This window comes from Phasianus colchicus, chromosome 3 (assembly GCF_987193195.1).
Source record: "Phasianus colchicus chromosome 3, bPhaCol1.hap1.1, whole genome shotgun sequence".
Lineage (NCBI taxonomy): Eukaryota > Metazoa > Chordata > Aves > Galliformes > Phasianidae > Phasianus > Phasianus colchicus.
Window position 1 is genome coordinate 12,105,015 of NC_143438.1, and position 25,313 is coordinate 12,130,327.

Below are 25,313 nucleotides of genomic sequence, written 5' to 3' on the forward strand. Positions count from 1 at the left end.
AAAGGCTGAGAGACCTGGGGCTGTTTGGCCTGGAAGAAACTGAGGGGGAATCATATCAATGCTTATGAACATCTGAAAGATAGAAGACGAGAGGATGGGGCCAGGCTCTTTTCAGCACTGTCCAGTGACATGACAAGTGGCAATGGGCAGAAACTGGAACACAGAAAGTTCCATTTGAACTTAAAAAAAAAAAAAAAAGAAAGAAAGAAAACCACCACCACCACCACCAAAAACCTCTTTACTTTAAGGGTGACAGAGCACTGGCACAGGCTGTCCAGAGAGGTTGTGGAGTCTCCTTCTCTGGAGATGCTCAAGAACCACATGAACACCTATCTATGTAATGTACTGCAGAGAATCTGCTTTAGCAGGAGAATTGGACTTGTTGATCCCCCAAGGTCCCTTCCAACCCCTAAAACTCTTGGTTCTGTGATCAGATGCTTCAACAAAGTTCACTGAGGTAGCTCACATGTTCTTTTCAAAACTTTCATTATCTCAACTTCAAATCATTTAATGAATTACAGTTTTTCCCATTTTTATTGCTAAGCTGATAAACTATTTTCATTACTACAGCAAATCACTTTGCAGCAAAATTAGCAGTGCTGCACCCCTCAGAAGCAATAACAAGACATTCAAGCCACCCATCAGAAAGAAAGGTGAGGCAAATTGCTAAACCCACAGTTTCTTAGCCAACTCTTCTGATCAGGCTGGCTTCACTGATTCATGCAGACAGGGAGGGGAGGAAATCACAACCTCCTGTTGCCTGTGACTTCCTGCTAAGTCAATGCAAGTTTTGTGGATGCTGGGCAGGAGCAGGTCTATATAAGGATATGATAGTGATAGCAGAGATCATACTTTGCTCGGGATTGGTCCAGGGCATAAAGAATTCACACTGCCCTGAGTATGAGCATGAAGAAAGTTGACAACCTCTGAGGATCCCACTACAGCGGAGAAATAGTGATGATGCGCATCCTCCTCACAGAACACCCAAGTGCTTTCACTTGGACAAAAGCCAAAGGACAAGAACCAGGTTTCTCACACAGACCTATTTTTCCACCAGGTATCGTCAACCTTCTCCACCACGTACTCTAATGAAGGAAAAATCTACCATCCTTTTGACCTTGGACTTGTTCATTTTCTCTGCCCCTCTCAGTACATGCTCTTTGCTAACCATTCAGCATGCTGTGAGCCCTGATAAAAATGGTTAATGTTTACTGAAACCTGTGTATGAACTGTACTAAACCTGATGGGGAGGAAGGCAAAGTTCTGCTAGCAGCATCCGTGACCAATTAAAAAAAGTTTAGTTTTTTTTTCTCCCCAACTTACTCTCCCCTATACTAAACAGACATATCAGTAGATCAGCAGGCAGCACAGGGAGAGTACAATAAAATGCTTCTAATCCATCCACCTGGATGCTTAAAAGCAAGACACTACTCTGAGAATCATATACATAGAATGATGGAATGCAAGAATGCACAAAAGCAACGAAAGAACTGACTGCTTGGAGTTTCTCTCTGGGATACATATTTTATCACCAAATAATCATTTTCCAAAACAATCTGAAAATCCACAAGTCTAGCACAACTGCTAATATTCCCTTCCGGCTTTCCTTTTAGGAAGCTGATACATCTTCACCTGAATAACATCTTCAATACATCCTCTGATTTAAGTAACTGAAAAAGCAGAATATTCCTACTGTAAACTGAAACAATAACTAACATTTGACCAATATGTTTGAAAGATCTTACATTTGCTGGCATACTTAGTATTAACAAGTGTTTCAATGGCTGTATCTGTGTACTATTTATGGATAATGTTTTGTAATATAACCCAAATGCATGCATCGCCACCACTTCTTAGCTAACTGAAATTTCCTCTGTCTTTTTTCTAATAAACAGTCCAGAGATCAATACCAAACAGCTCTTTCCTCCCTCCCACCATCTCTAGTGACAATGGGATGCTCTCAGGTGTTTAAAGCCATTTTAATTTTGTAATGGAGGGCAGCAACAGAGCCACAGTCACCTTGGAAACAAACATCACCCTCTGTTTGCAGAACAAACAATGGTACCTTTTCAGCCAGTATGAGGCAGGCAGGGCAAGGGGCAGCCAAGCAATTCTGGGACTTACAGGAGTGTTAACATATTGCATTCATTCACTGCGTCAAAAAATAGTTCAGCATGAGAAGCAAGCCTCTCTCAAACTGGGAGCCTTTGGCTGAAAACCACAGACAAGCGCATAAGGCTAAGGAGGTCAAACACATCTCCCAAGCCAGCAGTGAGGCCTTCCCTCCAGTTATTTATTTTTTTTTTTTTATTTGCCCTTCTGTTCCCCTCTCTTGTACACACAGAAGTTAGAAAAACTCACCTATTTAAACTGATCTTAGCCATGAAAAGTCTAGCATTCAGCTTCCAAGTAGCACTCACTGAAGGTTCCTCAGTGTGCCAAAATATTTCAGAGAATTATTTACCTGCACTTGTAGTGCTTTGTACCCAGTGCATCAAGAGCCGTTTCCAGAAGCGTTCCTTGTGAAGCTAGCAGGAACTGCAGTTATTCAGCATTTCAGGCCCTGTGTCCAAGTACTCAAGCAGTTACATACCCCTCATTTCAAAGTCATTCCACCTTCATAGAACCATGGACCACCTGACTGCTTTAAAAACCAGACAATACGCAGCTGGCTTAACAGTAACTTCTGAGTGGTTTTCTATCTCCAGGAGACTTTTTCCCCAGCTTCAAAATAAAACCAAAACAAAACCAAGCCTTTTTACCTACTATAAGCAGGAAAAAGGGCTAGATGTTTAGGGGTTCAAATTTTATTATATTTAATACTCTCTCATCAAGTGCTTGTTCTTCTGGTCTGTCATAAGTGGAACATTTAAAAGAAGAAAGACTGAGGTATCACATAGGTATTTTGGTGCCTTCTACCCTTGCCACACTAACTAGCAAACTCCTAAATAGCTCTGAACAAACTGCCAGGAGCTCAGCTGCCCTGGTCATCTGTAAGGCCGCTCAGCAAAGCATTTCAAGGTACAAGGCAATCATGCTGCCATTTAACTCGTGCATAGAATAGCATTCAGGTGTGCTGTGAAGGAGTGCCAGGCACAACACACCCATGTGAGAACTGCACCAAGGTGATGAGAGCTGCACAAAGGCAAAACAAAGCATCTCCTGGTTTAGATCCATACATTTCAACATCGCAAATATGAACATTTTTCCTATGGCCTTTGCTCATCTTGCATGGTGCACTTACCTTTGTGGAAAAAAGAAAATTAAAAAAAAAAGGGACAAATCATCTTAAATCATCTTAACTAGGCCATTAGAAAGGCTGGTGCTTGTCCTGCTAACTTAAGTAAGCTTGTCCATGTGGGCAAGACAGGTTTGCTGAGAACTACCATCATGTTAGCTCAGTTGAGTCAAATTAACATTTCTAAAAATCCACCTTAATGTTCATTAAGACGCAGGTTAACACATTAGATGGTCTCACACAGCCACAAGCACGGCTTCAGACACGGAAGGCTGTACCTAAGGAGCATCAAGAGGGCTCCGTGTTTTTTTACTGCGTTCAGCTAACTCAGCTGACCTCACACAATTGAGACACACACCCTTTCTGCCTGTCAGGACAGGGGCCTTCTCCGTCTTTTGCTGCTGGGACAGGAGAAGTTAGGTAGGCGCAGAGGTGATTCACATGCAACCCGTCCTTCACTTACTCCAGCTGGGGGGAGGAGGAGGAGGGAAAAGCACACAAGTGAAAAGCCACAGCTGCTCCAAGGCTACTCCAGTTTTACAGCACCCGATTTATGGAAAACAAAACAAGAACAGAAAAACGGGATTTAAACACCAGCAACCTGCAGGAATCATTATAAATGCCTCCAGCTCTGCCCAAAGACTAGCCTGGACTCCATCTGCCTTCAAGGCCAAGGAAGGAAACACTTAACTTGAACAGCAGCCAGGATTCACAGTCCACTTTCCAGCAGCTCACACGGGGAGGGCTGTCCCTGCGGCAGGACAGCAGGTAGCACTTCTGTGCAGTTTCAACACCACTATTTGGGACTGCTGTGAGGGGCTGCTCCATCCCACAGCACCTGGCAGCAGCACCCAGCTCGCTGGGCTCCTCGTGCCACGCGTGACGTGTGTGCAGCTCAGCAGGCAAGGCTGGAAGGCCCTCCTGCACTTTGTGGCAGGCTGCTCTGTGAGATGCTGTGACTCTTTCAACAAGCATGTTCCCTGTTGCTTGGGCAAGGCTGTGAAAGCTTCCCAGCAAGGCCTGCAGCCAGGCCTCTGTCCCCTGCGCCAGGGCAGGCAGGAGCAGCAGTTGCTGCTGCAGCATGGCCGGCCCTTCCCTTCCCCTCCCTTCCCCCCACACACCCGCCCCCACCCTCCAGGAGCTATCGCAAATCCCCAGGCTGCTCCGACTGCCAGCTGACATAACTGTTTAGTCAGCAAGCAGGCAGAGCAGCGTCCGGCCCCCTCCATCCTTCCCCGGCTCCTTCCCGTGGTACTTTCCACGCTGCCCATCTGCAGAAACAATCTCTGTCCCTCCACAGTGCAGCATTCTGGAAAGTTGGTCTCACTTCACCCATAGCCCACAGATTTGGATTGTTCCTGTTGTCTCCGCCTTGGTGCTGTATGCGACCCGCATCCAGCCCCCCAGTGCAAGGAGATCCAGCATGAGGGCTGCTGCCAGCACCACTTCCTCCATTTGCCGCAAGAACGTGGCCAGGCAGCCCTGCACTGCGCAAGGGAAGTGCAGCCTAACAGCCAGGCCTCAGGCACCAAGTGCTCATCCTTCTCATCTCTCCAAGGTGACTTATAGATTTCACGGAAGTTGAGCGACCATCTTCAAAGCAGACATGCGATCCTGGCCAACACAAAGGCAGCACAACCATCCCCTGCCTGCCTACTCAGATCTACTTGACTACAACACTGCAGGTGGGTAACTGTACTTCTACAAAAAAAAAAAAAGAAGTAGTGTCCCAGACAAGGCTGGAATAACAAAAAGCCCAGGCAAAAGGCAAGGAGTTGGTGCAAGATTATGCACTGCATGGATGGCTGATGTTCCTCCAGCCCTGTGTGCAGGAATGGTGGGCTCTGACTCCTCAGACACCATGTCCATGCAGCATTCCAAGAACACCCACCTAACTGACTGCTTCTACAAAAAAAAACAGCTCTCACCTGGGAACCCTGCAGTGGGTCATCTCACCTCTCCTGTGCCATTCTGCTGGACACCCACTTGCCCTGGAACACAAGTGTTCCCAGTGTCACATTGTCAGACTGAGCGAATCTATGTTGGCTCATTTTGCAAAGTTTTCTCTTTTTCCAGGTGTAACTTGGGGAGATTAAAGGTGTTATGATGCCATCCATAGTCTGTACAGAAACAACATAACCAACACTGAAATGACGTTACCTGCACTGACACTCCAAAACCAAAACGACATTTGGCTTATACACAAGTCTATTTCACTGGTAACACTGAAAGTGTTCAGCCTCCTCTTTCCTCCTCTCTTCCCCTTAAGAAATACACACATCCTCTTTTTCTTATTTCCTCCCAGCTGGGTATCAGTGCAACTGACTATAACTCATCTGATTACTAGACTGTAGAACAACTGAGAAAAGAGTTAGCGACCTGTCTTAGTTTCTCATATTTTGAGTATAAAGAATTACTGAAAGAAATAAACACCTCTGCAAATAGCCTCCAAATAATTAAGCGATGATGAAGACTGAAATCCCCTAGAGAAGAAAACCATTTTAAGTCCTGGATTCCTTAATTCACTCTTTCATGCTTCAGCGCTGAAACATCACGTTCTACACCACGCTGCCTGCTGCCAAGAGATAGACAGCTGCAACATGCAGACACAAAAAGGAGGTGTCTTTTGGCTGGAGTTCTAGCTTTCTACAGGTCGTCCCATTTTACATGCTGCTCCCTGGAAAAGTTTTAACTTCAAAATCTAAAAACAAATGGACTATTGGAACTAATGGCAGCCGCTGAATAAGCCTGGACCAAATGTGCATATGCCACAAAGTCCCTTCACAGTCCATCTTCATTCGCAATATGGCAGCTTTCTTGGAAATGTGCTGTTGCAGCATTTAGTTGGCCTTTAACATAAATGCATTCCTCGTAAGAGAAGTTTGGACTCTGATAAAATCTCTGTCACTCCTCACTGTTAGTTCAGCTTCACCAGTACAATCTCTCTGCAGTGACTGATACTCTGCTCCTGATCCTCTATGCAAAAACTGACTTCCCCCACTAAAGACACTGCACCAGTGTTGGCAAAGATGCGTGAGATCTGTACCAGCTCAGCCAGAACAAAACCTGGACCACAATCTGACATGATGAAACATGAATTCCTTACACAATATCAAGCGTAATTAAGAAAGATATTCTCTTATGATGGAAATGACTCTGGTAGCAGAAAGAACAGCCAAAGACGACACAATTTACAGAAGCAACACATTTTTTGCACAGCTAATGCAATAAAGAGCTTTGCATCAATGCATGGTAAAGTGGGAAGAAGAGAGCAGCTTCACAGCTGAAACTCTCAAGCCTATTTGTACAAACAGCACGCAGTTTTGTGATTCCTGCACTGAGAGTAAGCACCTCCCAGCAGCTCTTCCTCTTTCCCCAGCTGCTCATTCCCATACTGGGAAAGCCTACAGTTTGCTTCCCTTTTAGCAACCAAAACAAAAGTTTGCAGGGTGTGACTGCTGTAAGACAGAAAAAATGGAAGAGGACTGTCGACTCAGACCATTTCCGTGATTTCACTTCCAGAGGAAAGCCCACAAACACTTGTATCAGCACCTCTGAAGAGGATGCAAACTAGAGTACATGGGCAGGAACGAACAGCTAGAGGTGAGGAGATAAATGATGGAAAACAAAAACAGAAACCCCTCCTTAAGCTGGTTTTGCTGTAGATTATAAACTGCTTCTTCATGCTGTGATGTCAAACGCACAACTCATGTTGCCAAGGAAATAATTCTGAGGTCACTAATTTGACACTAGTTTGTCACTATTCTTTTTGTTATCCTGGCAAAGATGCACCAGAAAAGGGAAAGAAGGGAGGAAATACCTAAATATCAAAAGAGTCCTAAGAAAAAGGCAGCTTCAAAGAGATAACAAACATCACGTGCAGATCTCTGCTGAGACTGTTCCCTTTGCATTGTTTGTAGTCACATACCTGGAAGAATACTTGCCTTGAAGTGGTGGGGGGGGAAGGGGGGGAAGCGTTAAACACCAATGGTGTTAAATACAATCTTTGAAGGCAAGTACCACAATGCACCTGAAAGACAGGGCCAAGTGGGAAAAGAAAAGGGGCAAAAGAGGGGAAAGTGACTCTATTTAACATAAGCCTATCACTCTTTCAGTGCCTTACTGATATCACGGTACAAAGATTCCCATGAACTGATAACAACCATGGAGTGGATGCTCACACTTACCTTCAGTGAAGCTAGAAGCCACAGTGAAGATAAGAAATACTAAAATTAAAAATAAAGCACCTTCCAGGTATTTTTTTAAAAAAAGGACCATGCAGTCCTTTCCACATTGCAACTCCAAGCCACTAAAGGCTCTTTAAGCCCAGCAAGAGAAACAGAGCAGATGCAGTTCCTATACACCAAGACAGATAAAACAGACACAGCTAATGATCCCCCACCCATGGAGCAGAGCCTGGATTAGGCTCTGTGAGCAGGAATTAATCAACCCAGCAGCAGAGCTGCATGGATTCCAGGATCCATCCCAGCAAGCAATGCTTTCTGGTTCATCTAAGGTTGATTTGAGAACTCAGCAGAGATAAACTGGCAAAAAGAAATTCTCTTTGGTCCTTCCACTTGTCCTCCTACCCCTTGCTTTGTTAGAAGATGTGGCCATTTCAATGGTTTGAGCACTGTGTTCAAGAAACATGCAGACGTGGCACTGAGGGACATGGTTTAGAGGGCACGGTGCTGAAGGGTTGATGGTTGGATTAGATGATCTTAGTGGTCTTTTCCAACCTTAACGATTCTATGATTGCAAGAAAACAATTATAATCAAAGTAACACAGACATGCTCGCCTGTTCAAATGTATATGACTTCACACTAGCTTTTAGATTTTCCTGGTTTAACACCCAAGAGCAGAGAGGGCCTTGCAAAGTATATGCCACACTAGAGCTACGTTTCTCAGTCCTTATGCAATGCTTTGGATACTATATTTAAATGTAGGATAGCAAATGCATACAGCAGCAGCGGAGCACTACAAGATGAGCTTCAAATTCAACAGTCAGAGCTACAAACACAGCTTGATAGTTTAAAAGGACAGCCCCAGCCTCCTTTCTCTGAACAGATATGCTAGCTACTTCCAAACACAACATAAATCACAAGGCCCACAGAGCACAGGACTAAGTGCTCAACAGCTTGTTACAATGGTTTTATACACAGCTACACTGAAAGACTGTCATTATAAGCCAGCATTACATGATGAACAGGGTTTCTCACAAGACTGCTATATTTCATAAATGTGGAGATGCTTAATAAAGGGAATATGTAACCTAGACAAATTTGATTTCTGGCTGTGAGATGCTTTCTTTACTAAAAGGTTTGAAATCACCATCGTCACTATTCATATTACCTGCAATGAAGTTCCCAGTTCTGGCAAGCTGGAATAAATTTTTTTCACAAACTAAACACAAATCAAGCGGCACACATAATTTGGTAGGCAGGTTAAATAACGTAGGGCTTTAAAAGCCATGGTTCCCTTTCAGGCTGTCAGTACTGAAGAATGTGCAGCACTTTACACAGAGAAAAGGGTTAGCATGACCTGGTCTCAACCTCTCCTTTTTTACTTTCTACTTCAGAAGTGGCTGCATTTCAGTAGTAGTGGAGACACTGATTTGCAAAGTGCCCTGGGAGTGATCTAACATAAGTAAACATGAGCAGTATGGTTAGTGTTGAAGCAAAATTCTTCTGGTTGCAAAATGTTAAAACTGTCAGGTTCTGCAACAGGCAGCAATCCTACAGGTGGACAGGTAGGTCGGAAGATCATCAAAAGAAGGGGATAAGCATGTAACAGTTATAGCAATAAGCAATTCACTTGAAGGAGCACAAAGCAATTCCTCTGACAGCTGCTGAGACCATACAGACAGATGAATCCCAACTACCACCCCAAGTAAGCAGTACAGCATCCGGACAAGGAAAGCAGGCTAATTTTTGGTGGCAGTACCACTTAGTTTGGGCAGAGCTCAAAGAAATACCCCCACAGCTGGCAAGGACTGATGCCCCTGCCCCTGGATGAATTCCACTCACTAAAGTTTCAGATGTGCAGGGTACAGTTCAGGCTGCCATCTGTAGGAGTAAAAAGATATTTAGTGGAGGGATGCAGGGACACTGCTCTTAGAAACTAGGAGCATACATGGGGAGGAAGGCAGAGAGCAAAGCATCATCTAAACAAGCATCGCTCAAGCTATCAGGATGGAAGCAACTGAGCCAGATCTTCAAACACCCTTAGCAGTCAGCACCTCCTGTCTGTTACGTGCCAGTACTGAGACAGTTTCCCCCCCCCCCAAAAAAAAAAATTGCTGAAGAAAAGAATCCTGGCAGCACCTGTATATCTTTAAGCCTGTCCAAGTATATGTCTTACAGAAATAAATATGTAGGCAAATAAAGTACGTTTGGCATGTGTCTGTGATAGATGTTAACACGGCAAACCGCAGCTTTCACAAGTGAGCAGAGTAATCAAGAGCATGGAATAGCTTCTGCATAATCACTGACACTCAGATGGAGACTCCAGCATGGGAGGAAGGCCACTGAGGTGATACAGCAGAGATCCACACAGTCCTGAAAGGCATGGAGAAGGTCAGCAGTGATGCATTACTCATTATTTCCCACAGTCATAAATGGTATCAAATGGAAGTATCCAATGGCAGGTTTAGAAAATTGGGTTTTTATCCTTCTCCAACAAAGCATGTAGCTAAAGTGCAAAGCTCACCACCACAACATGCCAAGTATCTGTGCAGGTTCAAAAAGCCAACTGCAGGAGAAAAGATTCTTGAACCTCAATGCTGAACTTCTTTAAAAATTCACTGGCTCAAGATTCCACAAGCTGTGCCTGGAAGACTACACCAGGAAAGCATCAACAACAGGTGTCACTTTGCCACGCTCTATCTTGGTAAATCCACATCAGTTGGCATCCTGAATCAGAGGGGATTCTGGCCTAACTTGTTATTAGACACAAACAAGATTCCCTCCAGTTTTCAATCTTGCAGGTGAAAAATGCAGCATGACTTCCTCCACAGGACTGAAAAACCCTCAGCCAAAGATCCAGAGGCATTTCTTCCAGTCCCAGCGCCAGCTTGAAGAGACATTCCCTGCTCTGACCCCAAGTTTCAGTGGAGAAGCAGGTACCAGGAACTGCTTATTCCAAGACAGGGCAGAGCTGGCGAAACACTGCTGGAACCGCAGCTTCAGCATTATTCAGGTCAGGATGAATTCAGAGGTTACCATACCACAGCTGTCTTCCCTGTCTGATGGCCAGAGGTTACTATGCTTGAAGCAGGGACGTGTCCAACAGCAGAGATGCCCATAACTGAAGTTCAACTCAACTGAATTCAAGCACAGCGAACTCTGAAGTGCAGCACACAGGAGGCACAAGACACGTTCTGTCTTCTCATCTACACTAACCAAGCCCTTCACCTGGGGCCAGAGCAAGCAGCAGGATGAGAAACCTCCAGAAACGCTGAGGTCAATTCTACAGCAAACATTTGCCTAAGGCCCTCACCCAGGCAGCAAGCTCAGGCCTCTTATTTTCCAGAACTTATGTGAAGACCTTTGGGCAGGGATAGTGGTGAGAGACATGCCTGCAGACCACCTCCATCAGAAGAGTCCAGCACAAAGCCAGGCCCCTTGTTGGCACGGCCACAGGCCATATTAACTTGTCGCCTTCAATATGCACCCAGCAGAGTTCAGGTCATGGATTTGTTGGAAGTTCATCGCTTATTCAAGCTTTTGTGTGAGGGGTCATTGCTGTCAAACTGTCTGCTTTCACAAGCACAAAAGCTCATGTTAAAATGTAAATACTTACAGGTGTTCCACCAGGCACTCAAGATGAAAGTCAGAGCAAATATATTAGCCCTAGCTGTATTTTACCACGCTGTAGTACTTGAAAGTCATCTGTTTGTGAACCAGGGGTTTTATGTGGGTTCATCTGCCTAGACAGGAAGCGTGATCTAATGGTGAAGACACAGCACTGAATACAGAGCATTTGGGTTCTTTTGCTGACTCTGTTACTGTCTCTGTCACCTTCATTAAACGTATTTTTCATGCCATTGTCTGGATTGAAAAGAACACAAGCAGATGCTTATTCTGTTTTATACAGCTGCTGTGACCCTGTGTCATTTCTGCTAATTACTTCAAGAATACCCAAATGACATAGGAAATGTTAATCCAACTTGTAAATTAACCTGAGTTAACAAAGAGCATTGGCCATATAAAAGAGCACGAAGTCCTTCCCAATGCCTGTGCTATGCTGTTTGTTTTTCAAGACAGACTCTCTGCAACTTATTATTACTTCAGCCTTGATGGAGACAGTGTTTTGCACATTCAGCTTTGCAACAAGCCTGGATAGGCTGGCTTACCCCTGTCAACTGCATTGGGACACTGGATAGCCCTTGTAAGCCATTCAAATACAACTTCTGTGCAGGGGTAACGCCACAGTACGAGCAGCAAGACTGAGTTGGCACAGCCCTACTGGGAAAATCAACTCCCCAACTGTGGGAAGAAGCAAGGCCAATGGAGACAGCAATCACCACGTCACCCTGAAATCCAGTTTCACGTCCAGTCCAACCTTGTTCTGTGATTGAGCAGCACAGTTCTGGAAAAGCTGGTATCCTCTTCCCTCAGCATTTCAAACCACATGTTGTGACTTAGAGAAACTGCACGAACGCTAAATCAGTAGGATCGTCTACAGCCTGAGAGCAACTTGCATTCACTTCATCACAGGAAATTTTGCACTGTGAATCCCACGTCTGAGAGGTCAAACTGCCCCACAGCCCTCACTCACAGAGCCTTTCACTATCAGGGACTCTTGCTATTAACACACAAGGGAAGACAGCTTGAGTAAACCACACCAGCGGTGCGTGTGCCATCTCTGCAACAGCAAAGGGGAGCGGAAGGGAGCTGCCAACAGCAGATTGCTGTGCACTCCCCTCCCCTGCTCAAGTAATGGCAGGAGGGAAAGAGAGCACATGCAGGACTGCAACCTGCCGTATCTCATTCAGCATCCCCAGGCAAGCCAGAGACTTCTCAAACACAGTGTGATGTTTGAAAGTACGATCTGCCACAGCATGGCAACTTCTCAGAGACAACACAGGATGGAGAGAAGGCAATGGCACTGATGGACTTATCTAACAGCACCCAACTGTTCCCAGCCACGTTTCTCTTAAAAGAAAAAAAACAAGCAAGCAGCAAACACTGCAGACACACACAAGCCTTACAGTGTTTCTACTTTCTGCTTCCTGCTTTTGGTAACTTGTTCTACTTTTACGCATTTCTCCTAACTCTCACTCGCTCATGCAAAACGTTCCCATCCCTACAGAAAGCAGAGGTCTGTTTCAGAGAGAGGAAAAAAAAAAAAAAAAAAAAAAAAGCAGTAATGTTTTTTACACCCTGCCTTCTCCTCTTACTGCAGCTCCCAGCTGTGCCCCCCGGCCCCCCGCATGCGGTGCGGGCTTTAAGGAGCGCTGGTTCTGCTGACATCAGTGAGGCTCCGGGGGCCATCCCGGCAGCTGCTGCTGCTCCTGTTGGTGGCGGCGAGCCAAGGCGCTGCTCTGCCGTTTGGTGATGTTCCCTCCTGCTGGCTGCCCCCCTCCCACCCACACGTCTGCAGGGTGGGGCGAGGTGGTCACTGGCAGCCTCTCTGAGGAGACCGAAGCGAAAAAAAAAAAAAAAAAGAGCAGCTTTCATTTCCAAACTCTGGTCCAGAAGTGACTTCTGACAGCCATGCTGTGAGGTGAAGGAACAGCAGTTCTCCTTTCCCGATGGCTGAGGCCCACATTGCCCTTAGGACTTTGCCACCTAAAGGAGAGAAATGCACACTCTCTCTCCCCACTCTTCCCAGAGCCCCACTCCGTACAGCTGCTGCCCTGTCTTAAACCAGACCCCATCCTTGGAGGCAGCTGTTCCCCAGCCAAATGCTGACAGCAGAGCAGCAGAGCTCTCCCAAAAGCGCGACTTGTGTGCAAGCCATCTTCCAGCAGCAGGAGAGGGGCCACACTGCAGCCCTTCTTCCCTCTGCCACTCCCTTGCAAAGGCAGCGTGAGCTGTGTCAGGGCACCCTTTGGCCCGGCTGACCTCACAGGCACAAGATTTCAGCAGCCAGCAATCCCAGCAGCGGGGAGCATCCCTGCGCTGAGCCGCAGCCAGATTCAGGGAGAGGAAAGGTGGCAGCCAACTTCGCGAACGCTCTGAGAGCCTGCTCAGACCCCATGTCAAGATTAGGAAAGTATGCACACACACAGAACACATGAGCTGCCCCAGCGCTCGGCTTTAACTCTTGCAGGCACCATGCGTGGATGGAGTTGGAGCTCAGAGCCACTGCTGTCACCGCGTCTCCTCCAAGCCGGCCCCTCTCAGGCCACGAGAGCAGCCGCACGGCCTCGAGCTGAGCAGTGCTTTCTCAAGTAGGTCAGAAACCGAAGCCAGTGAGACGCGCTCTGAGCTGCAGCTCACATGGGTTAAAGATTCTGGCTTGTGTCATGAATACTTTTTCTGCAAGTTAAACACAGGCCCTAGTCCTGAAACACTTCCCTTCGCTTCACCCATGCCAGTATTTTGACTTAAATGGAACAACCTCCTTAAGTAGAATTATATCTATGTTTGAAGTGTCTGCAGGATCAGCGCTTGGCATGATCCACGCTTGCCTCCGACGTACACGCACACCAGCACATTTTAAACATACCTGAAGAGCCACTAGGATGAGCTGTGCTACGATGGAGAAAAAAAAAGAAAGATGGTAAGTCCCTCCACAGCAAATGTTCTATCTTTGTGTGTGCTAGGATGGTTCCTTGGGACAGGAGAAGTAGGGATGTCTAAAGGCTACAGCTGGAAGCAAGAGGAGAAACCCCAAACCTACATCTGGCTGGGCAAAGCTGAGCCTCAAAGCTGAACAGACACATACACCACCATCTCCAGAAACAATTTTAGGTGTCATTTATGATTTTTTTTTTATAAAGTTATTTTTCCTTAGAAGAGGCACATCTAAGTGCAGCAATGTCAGCAGTCCTAAACTGCAAAGAAACCTTCTTCAGCCAAGAAACCAAATCATCGCCTTCGTCTCACGTACCCCGAACAAACACAGCAGATACCAGCACGAGTTCCTCTGGAACAAACCAGTCAAATTAATTCAAATCTTCACGGAGTGCAGCAGGGCAAAACCCATTCCTGTTCCCAGAGCTTATTACAGTAACATGACTAAACATGCTCAGCAGCCCAATGTGATAGGATGCATCCATTTGCTGATGCCAGACGAAGATGCATGTCTCTTACACATGGCACCGCTCTCAGAGGCTGCTTTCAAAAGATGTTTTGAAAAGCGACCTGCTGCGTACATTCTTAACAAGTCATAGTATCACCGGCTGCGCGAGTGTTTGACCTCTACTTGCTATGTGCTGCGGACAAAAATCTGACATCAGCTTATTCCAACCTTAGCAACACCAAAGTGCTCTGACAAAGCTGACAGCAGCAGGCTACTGCAATGCACCCACATCGCCCAGACGGACCCCCAACGTGCTGAGAATGCAACCAGTTTAGTAGGTGAGCCACATGTTTTAAATTTGGGTTGGTTTAATCCAAGTAAGAAACCTGATTAAAATGGGAGTCTTCTCTGGAGGTCTAATTTCTAGCTGTTTCCATTACTCCATATGCTTTCATGTTGTATAAACATAACAAATGATACATACATCACTGTTGGGGTGATTTAAGAATCCAGTTTAAAGCTACAATGCAAGTCACTCAAGGCAGGAGAATTAGATTACGTTCTGAGCAGCAAGAGCCAGCAACCACACTTCATTTCACTCTTGGGAACATGATGTATCAAGGGGGTGATTCCTTTCTATTCCCAGTTTCTTCTTCTAATTTCTGCATTTCAGAATCGTAACATTTGCCATTTCTATATACTGATGTATAGATAAAATGAAAGAGAAGGACGCGGTCTGATCGCGATGCCTTAAGACAAGCATTAAATTGAAGAGAATTTTTGCTTCTAAACCAAACACACCATCTTCCTGAATATATACTTATACTACTATCTAGAAAACAATCCTGAATCTTTGTCCCTCATGTGCAGTCCAGGCACTTACAATGAGAGCCTTCTGAATCCTGCCTTGCAACCAAAGCCCTCTGTCCATAGGCAGACACCTCAGCAGCAGCAGTGCAGGTTCCCAGCATGCCTCAACCTTGATATCTGGAAAGCCTCCGCTAGGGCGTAAGAAGATAGTTACAATTAAACATTTATACTGAGGTAGTGCTGAGCAGGTCAGTTCCACAGTGTGTTAGGTGGCTTTTCAAAACTCGGTAATTGAATGCTGATCCCTGCCCCGAAGAGTTTACAGCGTAGGAAATCAAAGCGTAACACTTGGCATCTGTATACTGGGAATTAAACAAAGACCACCACTCTGAGGGTCTCTGGACTACGCACCCCGTATAAACATCCATTACCAGAAACAGTGGAAATTTTTAAATCAGCACCCTGGACTTTCCTACTACACATCTGTGCTACTGAGCTGTGTCTGAAGTACCCGCCGGGACAGCAAACACAGTGTGCAGTTTGTGCAGTGTGCTGACATCTCCTTGCTCAGTGTAAATCATTTTTGGCCCAAATACCTTTTAGCGATCATTCTGAAAAGAAAGCCAGTGAGCGCACAAACAGAAGCACTTACTGCATGCAAGTCACACGACTGAGGCAGTGCTGGCAAGAAGGGCTGCCAGTGTGCCCAGTCACAAGCCAGGCATCAGCAGCTCCTCCTGCACAAGGTCACTTGAGGCTCCCAGCCGACACCAGGGAGACACCAGCACACGTTGGCTATTGGGCCAACTGCAGCCCCAGGCAAGCCCATGGCATTCCCAATCTACTGACCCACATCTTTTCCTGTGGAGATCGAGAGTTACGCAAGAGTGTAAATAAAAACTCTGCCCCAAACATGCAGGGGCCGTCCGCCCCACATGCATCCTCGGGGAAAATTCTCCACATTCCCCTTTTCCTGGGGGGGAAGGATAGGCCTGGGAAGGACAAGTCTCCTCCTTCTCATCAAGGGGAATGCATTCACAAAAACTAAAGCATAGTCTCTACAATTTAGAAAAGGGATGCAGCAATGCCCATGCTGTTTCGGTGATGTCCAAACCCAAGATAGAAGACAGTTTCATCCAACAGGCTATTATAGCTCAAAGTCAGTTTGCTGTTTATCAAAGTCCTAAAATAGATGCACTGATTTTATAAGCACACCTGTAGGAATTCCGAGCACCAGAAAAATACAAAGGCACTATTAGTATTTCAGCTTTTTAAAGTTTCCTGGCATCTTTCGTGCTATGAATGCTTGGGAGCTTTCAGCTGTATATACCCCACATAAAACCTTCATCCAGTGAAATCTGAAAGAAAGTTGATTCGAATGAAGCCATGTTTTCCACCTCTACATGCTATTTACACATCTGTTGATCTATTAAACATGTCAAAGCAGCCAGATGAGACACAATTTGCGTTCAGCTTGGCTTGCTTGATAGTCCTGCCAACACCCCACTTTCATTTGCTGACTGTTCAGTGTTTAAGATGAGAAACCTTACCACTTACTCCAATCCATCTTTTTTTTTTTTTTTTTTTTTTTGCCTTGGGAACCATGGAAAATCCTCAGTCACTAGATTTAAAGAGCTTACATGTTCCAGGAGCTTTGAAAGCAGAGCCTGGGAATGGCTTGAAGTGTCTTTAACAGGGCTGCCGAGCTCATGGAATCCACCAGTTTCTTCCTGCAGAGTTCACAATGGGCATGGCTTGTTCCCAGGGTAACTGGCATCCATGGGGAGGTACAGATCACCTCACCCACCCCCAGGAAGTGGAGACAGACCTCCCACGAAGTGCAGGTAACGCTGATAGAAAAATAATCAGTTCTTCACAATTTAAAGAAAAGCACAGTTTCCAACAATAACCTACATTTACACCAGGGAATTAGGAGCACGGTGCTACAGCTTCTCAGCCATTTCACAACACGGCAGTCAGGCTCCTGCCAGTTCAAGTACTGCTAAGAGACCTTCCTGAGCAGAAAAGCCATCTATCTGCTGTGAAAGCTGGACGATGAGCCAAGACCTGTTCCACAAGCTGCCTAGGACCACAGTTTTGAAACTCACTTGGAAACTGGTAAGTTGCACTGATGCCTGGTTGGATCACCTGATAAGGAAGAACCATCGACACCTGCAGCTGTTAGAAAAAGAGGCCAAAAGAAATACATTCTCCAAGTCAAGGCACAAGTTGTATCTTCATTGAGAAGCACTTGTCATTGCACTCACACTTCTTCCCCTGGAACGTACTGGAAAATCTCATAAAAGGGAGCCTTTAGTAACACAGCTCTCTCTCCCACAGCATGCAGTTCCACTTTCTGGACCTGCAGGGTTTCACCTGACAAGCAACCCTCCTCCCACAGCTCTCCTTCCTCCTGTCCAAAAGCATCAGGACCTATTTTCAAAAAATATTTGTTGCACTACAAGTTGATGTGAACATCAATTCAGGATATCTTCAGGCTTTTGGAAATAAGGAGGGGACAAAGCTGGTAAGTGCATGCACAAGATGCCCTAGCCACCTGTTGTCCTCAATACACACACAACTTCATCACCATCAGAAAAAAAGGCGCACACAGAGGAAGAACAGCACACTGGTATTCACATCCTGATGCTTCACGTCTGCTGAGAGATGATTTTAATGATCTGAATTTAATTTGATGAAGAAAACACATTCTGTGTAGTGAACAAGGAACTTAAGCCAGGCTCTTTCCCCTGCCCAAAGCTGCAAGTGGACCAAATTAAAAGTGACGTTGCTCCCTAAAGGAAATGAAAGGAAGTACTGATACTTAATGTGCAAAATACAAAGCAGTTTCTCCCTTGTCCAAGCAGCAGCGATAGCAGTGTGAAGGAGCACGGCCTCAACACAGGAATGGAATTTATTGCTGTGATGCAAGTACTCCAAGCAGAACACTCCCAGGCACTGATACATCTGCACACTAACATCACCTGCTGTATGGAACGGGACTAACAGGGGCTCTCACTCAAACCAGCTAATCTCACACAATAAAAGAAAGGCAGCCATGCTTCAATGTGAGCATTTCGTTCCTCTCATCTTTAGGGAGCAGGCATATACCTAAATTAACAAAAAAAAAAGTTTGTCAGCAGTTGATCATCCTGTTTTCCAAGGACGGATGATGCTGACAACCCATTCCTACAACACCTACAAGCAAGTTTGCACTGTATCAAGAAGGCATGTGCTATAGCACCTGTTAAAATCTCCACCAGAAGTCACAACCGGAGAAGTCTTACATCTACCAGGGACTGACACGTCCATTATTAACCACAACATACATTTATTTTCAGTGGAAAATTAGCAAGTCACAGTACACCAGCACAGAAGACATCTCTAAGATGCTTTTTACTTAAAAAGTGATTTAAAAGTCAGAATTTCATTTTTCCAAGCCGACAGCAATTAAACTGTCAAGTCCTTCAGCCACAGAGTGAAAGCAGCTCACCCAACACTTTCTGAGGGCTCTACACAAAGTAACATCCCTTGTGCAAACACATCTTTACAGAAACACCGGACACCAGGACCAGGGGATGCTTTCTCCAAAGGCGTAAGTGTCCATCAAGATCCTAAGATTAAACATATGAGATTAAATGAGTAAATAAATTAAACACAAAACATTTTTTTTGTCGAGGAAGGTTAGATGCAGGAAAACGATGGAATTTCAAAGCTGCATTCCAGGTGCAGCAAAGGAGATGGCCATCAAGGTGTTAAAGGCCCCTCTCCCTAATGGTCCTTGGAATACTTGTTTCAGTCCAGGAGCCTAACAACGCCCCTGGGGGATTCTGGCAGCTTTTCTTTTCCCTCCCTCTAGCATCTCTGTGGATGGCCAGGGCTCTTCAGGTGAATCCTGCTGTTAAAACAGCTGCCTTTCTCTGCATCTTTAAAGAGGCATTCAGAGTCCCTTAGCATTACTTAGTTGAATCACTCTGAATAAACAGTCTCCACCCATCAACTCCTTCTTTTGTGTAAAGCACCTATTCAAAGGCAGCCACCTTTATTGATTGCTAGGCTGGCCAACCTGAAAGCAGAAATACCACTATTAAAAAAAAGCACAACAGGATACAGCAGAGCACCCGTGCTATTTCTAAAGGAAGCACAGGTCCAGGTGTTGCTCAGTCGCATCAGACAATTCATCTCTGTCTACAGCAAGTATCTGAGACACAGCTGTGTGCCCAGGATTCCACTGACTCTTCTCCCTTTTGTCCAGGCCCTTTTCCTTGTTCTGACCCTATCCCACTGTTGCAAGAGAGCAGCACAAGACAAACCAGCCATCCAACACGAAGCCACAGCATACGCTTCAACTGGCAATTATTGGCACTTGTAACATTTCATCACAAAACATCAGCAGGAGCTGTAAGCAAGTTTTGTCATCCTGCTGGGAGTTAGACGGGAAGGGAATGGGAGAATGGGATGCTCTGGTGCTGCTGCCCCACACTCACTGCCATGTCCCGGGCCCTCAGGGCTGCAATAGGGATAGCCGGAAGGGAGGGGAGGGAAGGACTTCAGGTGGGAAAATGCCACAGCTGGCAGACATCAAAGATGAGCCACCAGAGCTCTTGCACTGAAAAGCAAAGAGGCAACGCTCCTGAAATTCCTGTTCAGAGCCAGACCAGCACTTCCCATCCCAACCTCACCTATTTTCATTTGTAATGGAGCACTGATAACCAAACCTGACCCGGCAAAGCTCTCCAAGCCCCAGGCCCTTCCCAGCCCTACACAGGCAGCTCACTTTTTGGAAACATCACTCTCAGGTGATGCACTGAGGGTACCCAAGCCCTGCCTGTAGAGATGCTCCTAAATGGAAGGCAAGAGGGGATGGGGGGGGGGGCAGCTCCCACAGCTGCTCTTTTACGTAGGATACTAAAAACCAACCAACACACACAGAAAGGATTCCTCTTATGCCTCCCCAAAGAAAATCTGCGTTAAGTTCTGAACAACTTGACAGGTCAGATCTCTCACCCAGCAGCAAGCAACTTGCTGTCCGTCATTTCAAAACGGAACTCTTCTCACCCCCAGAATTTACTTTTGCTCCTCCAGACCCTCTTTCAAAGAGTTGCAGGGTACCTGAGCACTACATCCACAATGAAGCTGCACTCAGAGGAACGTGAAACAGCTCCCGGCTCCTTTTCAATGTGCCAAATACTCTCAAAGAAAGCATATTTTAAAGCTGTAATCCCACACTTTGCTCGGATTCAGAAAGGAAGTAAAGGAAAAAGACACAGAGCAACAGACGTGCCCAATGCTGCTGGGAGAACTGCACGCAGCGCTGCCATCCCCCTCCGAGGACAATTACCTCCAAGACAGAAAGCACCAGGTCGGCGAGGCGGCCGGCTCACGCTGCTGGCGCGGCCCAACAATGCGCTCGTTTTACAACAGCCTGCATTGCACTGGAAGCAGCAGGCATGATTTCACACGTTGCAAGAGTGTACACCTAAAACACACATTTCCAAACCCAGGCATCATCCATCAAAAAGCTAAAAGGGGCTTTTTCTGCACGCGCATGGAGTTGAGCCTAACAGGATTTACTTGTTTTCTGCCCGTTCCTGGGGAGCCTCCACAGTCGCTGCAGGCTGCTATCCAACATGCATCAGATGCTCCTGGAGAAGCGAGCAGCAGATAACTCCGCAAGGACATTTGCAAAGGGCAGAGAGAGCCCAATCCTGGTCACATTTAGGCATATTGGAGAAGGGTGGAATTACTTCTGTGCTTGGATAACCTGACTGCTCGACGCAGTCCTCTGGAAAGCCTTCTTCATGCTTCTAAGTAATTTCTGTCCGATGTTTTACTATCTAAAATTTGTATTTGAAGTCAATCAAAAAAACCATTGCAACTTAAAAAGTGAATCCCTTACAAAAACACTCAGGTTAATTTTAGCATCCTTCTGTTTAGCTGCTTAGCAACACTTATCCTATGACCTTCTAAGCACCACCTACTTTTACAAGGGATAATGAACATAACCAAAGGGATTTATCTATATGTTTTTAATCTATACGATGCAAGTACACAAACAGGTTATACTTAAATAAGAAATCCTACTGAAAGCAATCCAAGCTGCATTTCTGCCTAAGAAGAAACTTTTGTTGGCCGAAGCCAAGCTATTGTTACGGTTGCAGTGCAACTTCAATGCAGACGAAGCGATAACATCCTTAAGGACCGAGAGAAGCAGGACACACGGCGCTGTCTGTTTACCTTGGGAAACACTGCACTTGCCTTTGGTACCGAAGAAGATTATGGATATTACTCAAAGATCATTAAGACATTCAGCTTGCCCAGTTTTGAAACATCAAGCCTCTCCTGCACCCTCAAAATCACAACACGAAGGGCAGGGGGGCAGTGCGTGTTGCAAGGTATTAAGGACGGCTGCACAACCTGCAGGAGCTGAGTCAGAGCTCCTGCTCCAACATCCGCACAGCCCAGCTCTGGGTGAGGGAAAAAAACGCCAGCAGACACCCTGCTACTTTCTGCCTTAAAATGCATATTTTTTAGGGTCACTACTTATCGAAGGCAAGGGGAAATAGTGGCAAGGAAAACAATCACTACTGGCGGACAAACAACAGTTTGACAACTACCAGCTTCCTGCAAAGCAGAATCATAGAATCTTAGAATGGCCTGGGTTGAAAAGGACCACAATGATCATCTTGTTTCAACCCCCCCCCCCCGCTGTGCGCAGGGTCGTCAACCACCAGACCAGGCTGCCCAGAACCACATCCAGCCTGGGATTTTGAAGAGAGAAGGAAAGTAAAAGGAAAGGTTTGAGCTGTCCTCTGCACTGTACCCAGAGGACGGTGTGTTTCCAACCACTGATGCAGTGCTGTCCGGGGGTGGGATGCCGGCAGCAGGAAGATGGAGCAGCAAAGGGTGAGGGGCATCGCACCAGCAGGTGAGGGCAGCCCTGGTCCTTGGGCTGATGGGATGATGGGCTCCTGCTGTTCCTAGGTTTCTAACAAACAAAAGGGCCCATTCTTCCCTGCACATACCTAACACCCGTTAAGGCTAATGGGCATTATGCAGGCACACCAAGAGAAGACTGTATACCCCTCAATCTTCAAAGGGAAAATTAGAACCTAAAACAAATATGGCTGGCCTGACCCTGAGTCACCGCATCCCTCTCGCTCACGCTGACCCGGCGGAAAACAGGAACTGCGGTAACAAAACGCAGGGCTCGTTTCAGACCTCGATGCAAGAGCCTCAGCCACCCTAACAGCTGTGTGCTGCAGGGTGACAAGACGGCCTTAGCTAGCAACTGCTCCCGTTGTTAATAAGCAAAGTTTTTTTCCCCAAGGCAGAGCGCTGGAATGGCAGCGCACACCAACTGTGTGCTGCCCCAAACTCGGCCGTAGGACTCTGTTCTCCATGGCGAGGTGCAGGCAGGCAAAAAGGAGCTGGGATGGCACTGCTGTTCCCCGCTCGCCCCGAATGCAGCTTTGCCACGGGCAGGATGCTGGCGGCTCGGGGAAGCAGCAGGGCATCAGCGGTTGGGCCTGGTGGTCTGATGAGGGCTCGGCTCCCCCCGCCAGGGTGCAGCTGAGAGGTGGGAGGGGGGGGGGAAAGTTTAGAAAAGAATAACAAGAAATGAAAAATACAGAAAAAGAAAAAGAAGAAAAAAAAAGCCGCGTGCGTGCAGAGGAGAGGTGGAGGGAGAAGCAGAGGGAGAAGAAGCCAGAGGAAACTTATCTGCGACATGACAAAGTTCAATCCACCGCCCTCCCTCCTCTGCTCGCAGAAAAAAAACCCGGTTGCAGCATCTCGCTGCCCGCGGCCCTACTCTGCCCGACAACAGCGCGGCCCCTCCTCGCCGGGGCTCGGCACGGGACCCCCCCGTGTCCCACAGCGCGTGGCTCCTTGGACACCGTGGGAGGGCGGCGGAGGGAGGCTGAGGCGGCGCTGCCCCAAAACTTTGTCTCGGGTTGAGTCGGAGGAACGGGACCCCCCACCCCCCCCCCGGCTCGGATGCGGCCCCGCTCCGCACAAAGGCGGCGGAGGGCGGGGGGACACCCTGCCGTCTTAGCGTCCCTCTCCCCGGGGAGGGGGGGGAAGGACACGCACGTCCCCGCTGGGGGAGTGGGGGGGGGTAAGGAAGAGGAGGAAAGAAGAAAAAAAAAAAGAAAAAAAAAGAGCGAGAGAGAGGAGGGAGAAGGGAGGCGCGGGGGGGGTGGAGGGAGGGAGGGAGGGAGGGGGACGGAAAGTTGTGGGGGGGGATGCGGTACCTGCGGAGGGCCGCCTGCATCCCGGCCTCCTCGCTGCGGCCTCCGGGCGGGCCCCGGGGAGAAGTTAAAGGGCTGCGGGCCGGGGGCTGCCGGCGCCGGGCTACGAGAGGTGGCTTCCTCGCAGCCCCATCCCAATCGCGGCGCTGGCTGGTTAAAAATAAACTTTGCAGCGGGAGGGGGGGATGATCTGGCCGGATTCCTGAGCTCAGACGGTTTAATATGGATGAGCATCAGGTCCCGAAGGCAGAACGCCGCGGCCGGTGCCGCTGGTTGGTAGAAAGTCTGCAACAGGGAAGGGGAAAAAAAAAAAAAAAAAAAAAAAAAAAAGCCAGGAGCCGCGGAGGGAGGAGAGGAGAGGGAGGAGCGGGGGAAGGGAAGAGGGAGGCTGCACGAACTCATCATCATCTCCACCGCTGGCAGCCAAACTTTTTTCCTCCCCTTTTTTTTTTAAAAGGAAACTTTTCCTTCCCCCCCGACAAGCGCTTGCAAATTCGCACCACCGCGAGCTGCTCCCTCCCCACCCCCCCGCACGCCCGAAGTGGGGGGGAGAAGAGAAAAAAAAAAAAAGAAAAAAAGAAAAGTTTATTTTCCTCCTCTGCACTCCTGCTCTCCTCTCGTCTCCTCGCCGCCGGGGAGCAGCGTGCGGGGAGCGCCGCGTTGCGCGCGGCCCGCGGTACTTACGGCGCACTTTGCTGGGGCTGGGCTGCTTGCGCCGCGACATGCCGCCGGGATGGGCGCCGGGGGCAGCGCGCCCGCCGGGGAGCCACGAACTTGTTCCGGAAAAAGGAATCAAAATGGCGTTTCTGGGGATGTGCAAAGTTCATCAACTCCGCGCTAACTTCCCGTCCTCCGCGCCTCCCCGCAGGGGAGCGATGGGCGCGCTTCGGGACCCCGCCGCGCCGCGCTGCGCGGCCGCCCCCGCCCCCGGCCCGCCCCCGCGCTGCCCCGCGCGGCCCGATAAGGACCGCATCACGTGGCGGCCGGCTCCCTCCCGGGGACGCGCCGCCGTCGCCGCCTGGGGCGCGGAGCATCCCGGCCCGGCCCGCGGGGTGCCCCGGGCGGGGGGAGCCGCTGCCACGCGGCTCTCGGCGGGGCCTCCCCGCAACGCGCCCGCGCGGCCCCGCACCTCGCCAGGTGACGGCCGCCGCCGCCAGGCAGCTCCCGGGCACGGCCGGCTGCCTTCCGTCCCCTTTTTCTTAACTTTTTACCTCACGGAACGCTCGTCCTGCACGTTCCTGGGTCCCCGCGGGGGCCGGGCGTCTCTCAGATGAAACAAAACGGGCTGAACAAAACCTCGCTCCAAGAACGCGTTGTGTGCGAGCGGGGGCTGTGCGGTACACCTGGTTACGGAGTGCACGCACGCACGGTGTGCTCCTCTCTGTGCTGGTCCCGCAGTGTGAGCTGGAAGGTTCAACAGGTGATGGAGGCAGGTTGTCACACCGATCTGGCTGGAAAGCCAGTCCAGAGCTGTGTGGCAAATACTTTAGTTTTTATGCACTCACAATGTGTAAACTCTCCATCCCGAGAGCTCGATGGGAAAAAAAAAAAAAAAAAAAAAGTCAAATAAAACTGGTTGCGAGGAGTGCCTCAATGAGGAGCTGGCTTTCTCTTCAAGGAAATGGTTATTAACGCTATTTCTAAGCTAATAAAGCCAGGCCTCTTCGCTCTGCTATTCGGGAGGTGGGACCTGAAGTCACCGGCTGGTGCTAAGGGAGCCCAGGCGTGGCCTGGGGGCACCCGGCTTGTGCCAGAGACCTGGTAGCCTAGCTCAGTCTGCAAGGGGATTCACATGGAGAGGGATTCACATGGAGAGGGAGAA

General features: G+C 47.9%; 1 protein-coding gene and 2 long non-coding RNA genes across 11 annotated transcripts in view; 2 read left to right on the forward strand and 1 right to left on the reverse strand.

Moving 5' to 3' along the window:
• The window catches only part of RREB1 (ras responsive element binding protein 1), a 121,799-nt gene extending 97,078 nt beyond the window's left edge, over positions 1-24,721 (reverse strand). For 3 of the 9 annotated variants that reach the window (XM_031589324.2, XM_090136967.1, XM_090136968.1), the window contains exon 1: positions 24,176-24,414. In XM_031589324.2, the coding sequence (XP_031445184.2) occupies positions 24,176-24,215 (40 nt within the window). In that variant the 5' untranslated portion in view covers positions 24,216-24,414. Of the gene's footprint in view, positions 1-15,312; positions 17,099-23,494; positions 24,415-24,702 lie in introns of those variants that run through there. The other 6 variants (XM_090136970.1, XM_090136969.1, XM_090136964.1 and 3 more) reach the window with 5 other exon arrangements.
• Positions 16,996-17,668, forward strand: LOC116226433 (uncharacterized). The gene is made up of 3 exons (XR_004166314.2): positions 16,996-17,083; positions 17,165-17,357; positions 17,580-17,668. It is a non-coding gene; the product is annotated as an uncharacterized LOC116226433 (long non-coding RNA).
• On the forward strand, positions 17,675-18,316 carry LOC149918404 (uncharacterized). The gene is made up of 2 exons (XR_016465000.1): positions 17,675-17,766; positions 18,107-18,316. It is a non-coding gene; the product is annotated as an uncharacterized LOC149918404 (long non-coding RNA).
• Positions 24,722-25,313: the final 592 nt, after the last annotated feature.